General features: G+C 41.6%; 1 protein-coding gene across 1 annotated transcript in view; it reads right to left on the bottom strand.

Annotated features, from left to right (window-relative positions):
• Positions 1 to 5,055: 5,055 nt before the first annotated feature.
• Positions 5,056 to 11,347, bottom strand: part of SUCO (SUN domain containing ossification factor) — a 31,581-nt gene continuing 25,289 nt past the window's right edge. The window contains exons 20-24 of the mRNA XM_035900754.1: positions 10,967 to 11,071; positions 9,162 to 9,316; positions 8,710 to 8,801; positions 5,894 to 5,949; positions 5,056 to 5,733 (exon numbers count right to left, since the gene is read on the bottom strand). Of these exons, the coding sequence (XP_035756647.1) occupies positions 5,287 to 5,733; positions 5,894 to 5,949; positions 8,710 to 8,801; positions 9,162 to 9,316; positions 10,967 to 11,071 (855 nt within the window). The 3' untranslated portion in view covers positions 5,056 to 5,286. The remainder of the gene's footprint in view (positions 5,734 to 5,893; positions 5,950 to 8,709; positions 8,802 to 9,161; positions 9,317 to 10,966; positions 11,072 to 11,347) is intronic.

Genomic DNA, 11,347 nt, shown 5'->3' with positions numbered 1-11,347 from the left:
TACAGGGCTCTGATCTGAGGCGGAGAGGATCCAAGTGGGGAAGGAGACAAGGCAGCTGAGAAAAAGAATCGAAAGCAACAGAGTAAGGTTTTCTTTCTTTCGTGTCTGCAGTAAGAGCATGGAAATGAGGTATGGGGGTTATGAGGTAATGGGATCTATTGCTTGAATATCCGAGAAAGCGAGAAGCAGGTAATTTAATAACAACACAAACCAGCTCATTTACGAAATAAGCTGTTGTGGCTGCTTAGAGGTTGCGAGGAAGACCACAGTGAACATGCAGATGTTCATTTCCCATCCTCCCCTGTGACGGTCAAGAACTGCACTCACCAGCCCTGCAGCAGGATCTACACCCTGCCCCTGGCTGCCAGCACAAAGCCAGCCCCGGCCTTGGAAAACACCAGCTGGCTCTGCTGGCCTGTGTGGCCTAGTCAGTATTTTTGTTCCTTCCTGGGAGCAGCCGTTCTCAGCCCATTAAAAAAAAAAAAAGTTCTATCTACATTGAGATCCTTACTGAGCTCCACCAGGATCACACCTCAGCTCTGCATCACTGAGTGAGTTCAGGCCCTCCGGCATTCGTTTGGCAAATGGAGAGCCCAACACCAGATGTGGCCATCTCCTCACACAAGCGCCCTGACACCAGTGACCCACGGCAGCCAACTTCCCCAAACTGCAAGGGACCTTCAGCTGACTTCCCTGGGATTTAAACTTTGATCTACAGGTGGTTTCACGGGCAACGTACACAGCCTTGGCATTTCAGCAGTAACAGTGTCAAACTACGAGTAGTAGAAGATACTCATTAGCTGCTCCGAGTTATTTTTCTGGGTAAAAACAAAAAACAAACAAACAAACAAAAAAATCAGAGACAAGGATTCCTGTTTGCTGCGAGATCGTAACAAGCCCAGCAGCTTTAGCTGCCACATCTAATGGGAAAAAAACCAACCTCAAGATAGCAAATAAATTTCTTTTCCATTTCTAGGTCCACCAGGTACAGAGTTAACTTCATCTCTGTTCCCTACCAAAAGCCGTATCTCTAATCTGTAACTTAATTAGTGTCGCTAACGAAAAGCGGCACAGGCAAAGCCAGTTGCAGGTCCCAGGCCACGCGTCCAACATGAGACAGCAGTAAAGCAGCAGAAAGCTCCTTGGCAGCTTCTTTGAAAACTACTGTTCTTAAGTTAGAGAAGGGATGCATAAGAAAGATTCATGAGTTTCACTATCATTTCCTAAGCAATCACGTTTTATCCAAACAAGCTGTGGGAACACTCATCCTTCTCAAGCGGTTACAAGCCCCAGTAATTTCTTCATCAGTACCTGCTGCTGTTTGACACTCAGGGTTTCCAGGAGATGAGACACACACCGCCTGGTAGCCTACCCACCCCGCTCTGTGGTCAGGGCTCTACACTTTGTTCCAGATGAAGCGGAACATGTTTGCACCTAATGAAGTGAAGCATGCTAAGCTGTTCCACCTTGTTTCATCTCGTGCCGCGCGGTGGCAAAAGCAGAAGCCACACAGACACCTTAGACTTTATTTCTCAATGTACCAACACCACACAGCTGGTAGAGTTTGCATATTTTAAAAGTATTGTATTTCCACTCTGATGCTGAATGTATGTAACCTGAATACCTTATTTTGGCAAACATGGCTAGTAATTCGCTTATGCAAGTCGTGTTTGTGACCATCCATCCTCCCATGGAAACATTCGTGTTGCTTAGGCATTTTTTTGACCTTGGGCTCAAGACCTGCCCAAGGACTGCAAGGATGTGACTGCCTACACATGCCAATTCCCTGGTATTTGACGCTGGCAGCCGTCCAACCTTATTATGCAGTATCACAAGATGGACTAGGCCTTCCCTCTAAGTATCCACAACGCCACAGGGATTTGGCAAGTTTTGTAAGCGGTCTTCGTTAGAAACTATGATGTCTATATAAAGATTATGACCAATTAAAGAGAGACTTGATCTCACCAGCATAAAGAATCAAGTTTTGAAAGCTAGAGTCAGTGTGACATTAATAAAACTGGAAGTAAAAAATGACTCAAGAGCCCACATGAAAGGATAACATTAAACAATAAGAACTTGACATTAAAAGCCTTTTTTTTAAAAAAAAAAAAAGTGGTTACAAAGAATTAAAAACAGCAAGGGAGCAGCAGGCCCAAGCTGTGCTTCAATCTCCAGCCTACTGGCAGAACAAACCCGCTGGAGTCTGCAGTAGCACAACCAGCTCAGCAGGTTCCTTCGGATGCTGCCTGCCTCAGCAGCTGGAGCACAACCTCCACTTTGATCAGGAAGTTTAGACCTAGACATCGTTGAAATGGTTAGGCAGTGTACACATGAGAATATGAAAGCTACTCCTTGGCTGACGCACACCAGCAGCAGCTCCGATAGACGTCCTTCATTCCCAGGAGTCATTGCTGCTAACAGCCATCTCTGCTGACCCAGCACTAGGCTGATATTTTTCACCATCGGACCCAAGTTTCTGTTAGCCAGATACTTAAGCCACTGGAAGAGTCTGCACTGGGGGCGAAGCCTTTGCTCCCCATCACACCAGCTGAATTCACACAAGCTCCTGGAGTGCTGCTAGTTCCTCGACCATCATTTCCAAGGGATCTCCAAGCTCACCAGTGCTGTGGGGTAATCCAGCCCAGGAAGCAAATGTACGCAGGACAAATTAGAAGTTTTTCCATTACAGCAAAACAGAAGAGGACGAAGAAAGTTTCCGGCCACCCATGGAACCCCTCCTTGCCCCACAGCTATATGTTCACGCTGTAGAGTTGATAAATGCGCATGGCTACCACCATCTTTGGCTTAATTTCAGTTTCGCAACCAAATCTGCTTTCATCCAACACTTACAGGCCAGATAAAACCAAGGAAAAATAAACCCCCCTGTTGGAGACACATTTCTCACCTGCATATTGCATCACGACTCATCTGGCCTCATTTTACACCTACAGGCATATTCTGTGAGTCTGTGGTTTATAGCCAGAGAGTGACAATGGGCTGTTTCAAGAATTCAGTCATGTCCAGCTTCAGCTGATGCGTATTGACGAGAACAGGCAGGGCAGTAAAGGAAAGCACGCTTCCTACAAGTGATGTATCAAGAGTAAGTCCAGTAAGTAGAAAAACCCGCACCACAAAAAAACCACGTGCCAAAAAACACACCCCACCCCCAGCAAACCCCACATTCAATTGTTTTTTAAATCGTAGGGCTCCCTATGATGAAGCAGAGAGTCTTGAGTCAGTCAAGTGAGAAATTAGTACCGAGGAGGTCTCATCTGACAAGAGGAGATGCTGGACAGCCAGTGAATTCGGCCGCATGCAGAGCTGCTACGCTTGCTAGAAATAAGTTAGGAGGAGGGGAACAGTTAAGGGGCAAAATTCAAGCTGAAAACTTTGGTTTGAAATTATACATTACTGTCTAATGTTTTCTTTTAATGGCCTTTTATATCATTCACAAACCTCAGCTCTGAGTACCAAGAGGGAATCTCAAGCAGTCATTCTCACAGAAAGCTGTGGCTTCTAAGGATCCCCCAAAAGGTCACGATGTGAACTGATACCCACAGGAAACTTTTCTAGCGGTTTCCCATAGCCAGGATTCCTGAACTTCCAGACAAAACACCAGTCAGCCTTCAGCTCCCCTCCTCCCCTTCTCTTTTTTAAACAGATCTAGGCTGGCATTAGTTTGCAAACCCCTTATTATGGCCCAAAGGACCCCAGTCCTGCACTGAAATTTAAAGTCTAGTCCTTCTCAGAGAAGAAATTAAGCCACAAGTTCCATTTTCAAAGGAAAAATGTCAGTAGAGTAAAGACAAAGTGTTCAGATTTATTTGGAAATTCACAGTTTCTAATGGCACTACAGCTCTGTAGTTACATACTCTTGTTCCACAACACTGTATGCTGCACTCAGGTGGTATTTCTTTTTCTCATCCAGGTCTGAAACCCTTCTGAATTTGCCTTCAACATGTCTGGTTCATGTGCTCTGACTGGCTAATTGTGCAGATCAACTCCAAAAGTACATCACCTTAAAGTATTCATAAACTAACAAGAAAGCAGCAAAAAAACCAAAGGCTTTAAATAAGTCACATTACATACAATAACCAGGAAAGGCATTAGATCTGTTAAAAAGGGTACCACTAAAAGTGCTCAATAAGTTAACTTATTTTCACAACGTGAACCTGTAACGCCTGCCAAAAGGAATACCCTTTTGTTCCACTCGCTCAGATACACACTCAACATTTTAGCAATCACACATCCTATAGTATCCAAATATACAATCACAGTCAAAATAAAAAAACCACTTGGATATGAAAATACCAACCATACAAACACTGCACATTTGTTAGCCAATACAAAAGCAAACGTTATGGAAATATCCACTTTGAACCAACCTGACCCATCAGACTTCAAGGCTTTGCAAACTCAACACAGCTGCACCAGCTCACCCTGGCATTTCCCAGCTGAGCTGAGCTTTTTCCTGAACTCTCAAGCACAGAAGCAGTGAGCATTCCCATTTACTTCCTTCAGGGAAGTACAGCAGGCAATTTAGGTAACAGATGCATTCGTCAGCCCAAGATCCCATGGTACGCAAGAAATCCTGAAGAGCAACTGTCCTTCCTTTAGTACCTCAGACTACAGCTCTGATTTGTAACGGAAGGTGGAAAACAGACATTATGACCATCTCTAGTGAGGTATTTTCCTCAACTGAGTTTGCAAAACCAGAATCTAGTCAGGCAAGTCCATCTATTAGTATTTTTACAGTATCCAGTCCATATTACTGAGTCCAGCTGAAGGCCAACACATGTCCCTTTACAGCACTGTAGTGTTGCATCTTCAAAAAAAGCTAGAGAAATTACAAAATAAATCAAATGACAAACAATTGTATCTCCCCTCTTCCAGTGGCATTATAAATAGACAAAAGGCACATAAATATGGGAAGGTGCAAGAAATAGGAACAAAGCTAAAGGAAGAGGATTAGGCTTTTATCCCTATTCCACCCAACAAACTGGGTTTCAAAAAATCTCTGCCCCAGGAACTGTGAAAAAAAACCTTTATAAAATGAACCCTGCCCTCCCTCCCCCCCAAGCTGTTCTCATAGGAAATTATCAGCCTTGTAAAGCTGCAGCTTATAGCCAAGATTGACACAATCCCATCTATTTAAAAAGGCAGAAACCAAATTTCTGAATACTTTCCAATTAGTTGAGCTCTTCGTCTCCCACTATCCTCCCACAGAATACCACAGACTGTTCTCAAACGAACAAACACTCTCCTGTTTGAGAAGTTCAGCTAGTTTTATATGTGTCCAGAAACTGTCGTGACACCAAGTGTTCCCACTGTTATATCTTTGTTTCCTTTGATTATGTCATGCAGGCTTGGCATTGACCCCGACTTAGTCTGTATTAGAGTTTTTATGAGCTTCCCTTGGTCTGAAACTTTAGACCGTCTTCGTTTTATAGCCCTCTTCTCAGTTTTTGTCTTTTGGGTCTGTCCATTGCACAGACTCGTACATGCTGAAATGCCACAAAAATAGGACTCCTCAGATTGCGATGACGTTTCTGAGCTTCCTTCGGATGGAGGGCCCTTATATGAAGAGTGATAAACTTCCCCAATGTTAGAGAAGTCCCTCTGGTTCGTAAACGGCTTCCTTCCTTTAATTTCCCCGTTGGCTATTGGATGCAGAGGCTCTGTTGTTGGCTTAATAGTCTCTATTTTTTCACTTTTGTATTTACAACGCTTTTTCTGAAACCACAAGTAAAAACAGAAACAGTTAGGTTCTAGAAGGCAAGCAGAGCGTAAACACCAAGACTAGGAACCCGCTCAGGGCAGAGCAGCTGAGACATGCACCACCTGCCGGCAGAAACACGCCCAGCTCAGCCAGCCCCCTCCACAGCCACTGTACCTTCTTCTCTGGGGAAAACTTCAGGGGTTCTACAATGTACAGGTCCTCTGGATCCACTGTAAGAGAGAACATAAATTTAGCAGTCCTGACACTGCCAGCTCTAGAGCGACACAGTTTAAATAAATAACAGCACGACAGAATATTCCACTTATCACATGCATTTTTGCCCCTGTTACAAGTTAATGGAGGTACAACACATGGAGGAATTCCCCTATGCTGTCAAGGCAGCTGTCAGTGACATACACTCGAAAACACTTGACCTCTTGATAGATTAGGCCATAGGAGAGGTGCAGAGAACATCTGTGCCTTTGGGGAAAAGGAACAATGGGCAGCAAATGTTAGCTTCTACAAAACCAAACTTAATAGTGTTTAAGGTGCAGCCTGCCCACAGCAGGACAGATACCAGAAGCACGTGTACCTATCAAGGACTCAGATGTTCCGACTGACATGAAACCAGTCTGGCACTCCTCCATCAGCATTTTGTAAATCATTCTTCCAAGCCAAAGCAGGGGAGAATTTGGAAAAAGCAGGTTTTGAAAAATAAAATAATTTACACCTTAGCTAGTCTCCATTGCAACATGTTCCCAATTCAACTCACGAGTTTTCATGCAGTTTTATTCACAGTACTAAAACCCATGAAACAAGTTTGTTGCACCCAGAAAAGCAGTGTTAGCTGCATACTTGGTAGTTACTATTATCTGCAACACTTCTGGTTTTGCATGATGATGATGAAGACCTAAGAAATCAAAAGTCAGTTGTCCCAAGTGTAACATGAATACTGAAAAGACCAGATCAGTCCTCATACCCCAGCCAAGACAAATAGTCTAAACTTTCTTACTACAGTTGCTAAATTTGGATCCTAAGTACCTGCCAAGTTTCAAAGACAGGCTATCAGGGCTTCTGAGAAGTTTGGGCATTCAGACTTACCGTGTCTGGCATTTTAAAAAAACCCTGCCACTTTCTGGAAGCTTCATAGCTCTGTAGACCTGAATGCCTGCATGGATTTCTACTAACCCCAAGGAAATATCTGTAGTGTATAAACAATAGCAAAGACTACATTTAAGGTTTTAGCATAATTTAGTACAGTTCTGTGAGTGTCTGGTAACTTGCTGATGAACCACCTTGTCCTACAGAATGTGTACGTGAACTACTATAATCCAGTGTACTTTGACATTAACCTGCAATTCCATTTTCATACACTTGCAGTAAAACACACACTGTATAGCACTAATAGAGTAGCTCTAGGGACTAGACATAGGATATCTGAATAATACCTTCTTTACCAGCTAGCTGAAAAGACTGTGATCTGACCAGTGGAAGAGAAGTTCTTCTTTTCAAATTCATATCATCATAGGAGGAAAAACATCTAGGAAACAAAAATCCACAAAGCTTTTTTAAACACATTTTTCTCAGGACTCTGTCATATGCATTTTTCACTAAGAAACATCTTTGGCAGAAGGACAGAATTATTTACTGAGGTGCCCAAGAAAGCCTGGCAAACAGACATGGTGCTATATTTGCAACAAGCTATCAAGGCACGTGAAGTGTAGCAGCCCCAAAATACTCCTAGTAGAGTGTTACTACAGAGCAGTAATGGCTCTTTGCTACCAATTTTGAGTTTCAGAAAGAAAACTCAGAATTAAAGCAGATGTGCCAGTCCCAGTAGATTTAGGAAATATCAATAAAAGCTGCAAGAACAATTAAGTTTCAAGTATAAATAAATTACCTTTTAGGGCTAGGGTAGTGATTACTTTTGGGAATTTTTGAGAGGTAATCTTCACAGAACTGAGAAGTGCTTCTGCACCGCTGCACACAAAGCACCAAGCCCAGAATGACACAGAGCAGCAGAGAAATCACGAGGTAAGTCTGCCGATCAGAAACCTGGAAGAATTTTATATAGTTGTTAAAGACAAAGAATGATTTAATGATACTATTATTCTCATGTTTTAAATGTTAAAATCTTTAAAAGAACACAATTGACACATTCTCAAGTCACTTTCCTTCAATTTCACTGAACACTTGGTTCAAATTTGGGTATTTTTTCAGAGGTTTGATGTTGTCTATTGGCTATGCAGCATTCAAGGAGTGAAGGCTGAAAACACAGGGCAAGATTTCCCTGACTATGTTACTACCATAATTTAAAGAAGCAGCTGCCCTTTGCAAAGAACATTCAAACCTATCTGAGAGTAATACGCTTTCCATCAATTTTATGCGATGCTTTTCATCAGCTGACACTGCAGCACTTCACAGAATAGTGTTATATTCGCTTGATTTCATCTTTCTGATCACTCTTCCATAGCACAACCTAGCAGAAGGATTTTTTCAAGTATGTTATTTCCGAAGATACCCCAGCCAAGACAAATAGTCTAAACTTTCTTACTACAGTTGCTAAATTTGGATCCTAAGTACCTGCCAAGTTTCAAAGACAGGCTATCAGGGCTTCTGAGAAGTTTGGGCATTCAGACTTACCGTGTCTGGCATTTTAAAAAAACCCTGCCACTTTCTGGAAGCTTCATAGCTCTGTAGACCTGAATGCCTGCATGGATTTCTACTAACCCCAAGGAAATATCTGTAGTGTATAAACAATAGCAAAGACTACATTTAAGGTTTTAGCATAATTTAGTACAGTTCTGTGAGTGTCTGGTAACTTGCTGATGAACCACCTTGTCCTACAGAATGTGTACGTGAACTACTATAATCCAGTGTACTTTGACATTAACCTGCAATTCCATTTTCATACACTTGCAGTAAAACACACACTGTATAGCACTAATAGAGTAGCTCTAGGGACTAGACATAGGATATCTGAATAATACCTTCTTTACCAGCTAGCTGAAAAGACTGTGATCTGACCAGTGGAAGAGAAGTTCTTCTTTTCAAATTCATATCATCATAGGAGGAAAAACATCTAGGAAACAAAAATCCACAAAGCTTTTTTAAACACATTTTTCTCAGGACTCTGTCATATGCATTTTTCACTAAGAAACATCTTTGGCAGAAGGACAGAATTATTTACTGAGGTGCCCAAGAAAGCCTGGCAAACAGACATGGTGCTATATTTGCAACAAGCTATCAAGGCACGTGAAGTGTAGCAGCCCCAAAATACTCCTAGTAGAGTGTTACTACAGAGCAGTAATGGCTCTTTGCTACCAATTTTGAGTTTCAGAAAGAAAACTCAGAATTAAAGCAGATGTGCCAGTCCCAGTAGATTTAGGAAATATCAATAAAAGCTGCAAGAACAATTAAGTTTCAAGTATAAATAAATTACCTTTTAGGGCTAGGGTAGTGATTACTTTTGGGAATTTTTGAGAGGTAATCTTCACAGAACTGAGAAGTGCTTCTGCACCGCTGCACACAAAGCACCAAGCCCAGAATGACACAGAGCAGCAGAGAAATCACGAGGTAAGTCTGCCGATCAGAAACCTGGAAGAATTTTATATAGTTGTTAAAGACAAAGAATGATTTAATGATACTATTATTCTCATGTTTTAAATGTTAAAATCTTTAAAAGAACACAATTGACACATTCTCAAGTCACTTTCCTTCAATTTCACTGAACACTTGGTTCAAATTTGGGTATTTTTTCAGAGGTTTGATGTTGTCTATTGGCTATGCAGCATTCAAGGAGTGAAGGCTGAAAACACAGGGCAAGATTTCCCTGACTATGTTACTACCATAATTTAAAGAAGCAGCTGCCCTTTGCAAAGAACATTCAAACCTATCTGAGAGTAATACGCTTTCCATCAATTTTATGCGATGCTTTTCATCAGCTGACACTGCATCACTTCACAGAATAGTGTTATATTCGCTTGATTCTATGGGTTTCATCTTTCTGATCACTCTTCCATAGCACAACCTAGCAGAAGGATTTTTTCAAGTATGTTCATTTCCGAAGATTGACAGATGAAGCTTACTAGAATTACAAGGAAGCTGAAATCCAATGTTTAAAAAAAATGAATTGTACAGTTGTTTTCCTATAAAAACCTAGACCAAGAGATCTTAGAAGTCATAAAAAGACTTTAGAAAAGACAAGGAACATGACTTCCCATTTTGTAATGAGCAAGTGTCTCAAATTAATAGACTCAGGTGACCAGAGTTGAGTTCAGGGAAAGCCATGTCTTCAAATTCCAGGATACTCATCTAACATACCCTGACGATCACCACTGTCATATCCTGGTTAAAACTGAACAGGAGCTTAGCCAGGCAGGCAGCAAAGAAGGAGTCTCGCTGTTAGGAAACAGCTCAAGAGACTTCTTTGGCAACACGCACAACAAGAAAGGTCACGTTTATGGTACTGCTTGAAATCCCAGGCTGGAGAAAGTAAGCATTTGAGAGAATATGTTCCTAATATTGCTGCCAAGATTTCCCTAATCTCAAAAGATCACAATAGCCAGTGGGGAAAGAAGGGTGCCTCAGCCATGTGAGCTTCCCATTCAGTAGCTAAGACTGCAACCCTCCACATACTCATGTGTTGTAATAGCCCAGTTCTAACAGTGGCCAGTACACTCTTGCTCCCTAAACCTCCTATGGCAAGAATCTGTTAATATTAAGTGCAGGACACTGCAAAGCATCCTGTTTTACTGAAGCTGTGTAGCAATGCCATGCAATACAACTGGTTACGTAATGCAGCAAGTGCCACAAAAGTTCTTGAAGCATGAATTTTACCATTCCTTCTGACACGTCAAACATTCTATATGTGCAACAAATCCCATTATTGCCATTTCAAAATCAGTGGTTAGTCTTCTAATTTCATTAAGAATAATTTCATGGGAGGATATCAATTCCAATGCACTACAGTAAGGCTGAGAAATTAAGTTATTCTAAGTCTTATCTTTATGGTTAGTAGGGCTGTAGTAGAAATTATTACCAATCTTGCTGTGCACAAGACAGCTCCAACTACTTAAACTTTCCTCCCCTCCCTTGGCCAGCTGCTAAAGTAGGCTGAAAACAACACTACAGATAACTTCCCAAATGAAAAGCTTCATTTAAAGACTCCAGGCCTCTTCAAATTGAGATCTGCTTATACATCCATTTCCTTTGAGTTCTCACACCATATTGCTGAATTATAATTACCTCACGTTTTAATTCCGCCACAGTTGTTGACAGATTGGAAACTAGCTGTGTCATGTTGGTGAGCTGTGCTTGTAACAGCTGGATTGCTTCTGTTTGCCGCTGATCCTGTATTAAAGAGTCATGGCCATGCAATTTAGTTGTCAGGTTCCCACCATCATATGTACCGAGTTAGCGTTCTGTCTGACACAGCCAGGTATTTTATAGCCAAATGACCTATTCAGGATTGTTTGCAACACAACTTTCACGCAACATTTGAAACTGCTTAAGCAGCACTAGTCATACACATTCTTAAAAACATCAACATTTTTACTTATCAAATAATGTTTTGTAACATTATGCCAAGTGCATTTCATTACAGTGACTTCTGCTATCTTCATTAAA

This window comes from Egretta garzetta, unplaced genomic scaffold, assembly GCF_000687185.1.
Source record: "Egretta garzetta isolate BGI_Z169 unplaced genomic scaffold, ASM68718v1 scaffold598, whole genome shotgun sequence".
Lineage (NCBI taxonomy): Eukaryota > Metazoa > Chordata > Aves > Pelecaniformes > Ardeidae > Egretta > Egretta garzetta.
This window is presented reverse-complemented; position numbering and strand designations above follow the sequence as displayed.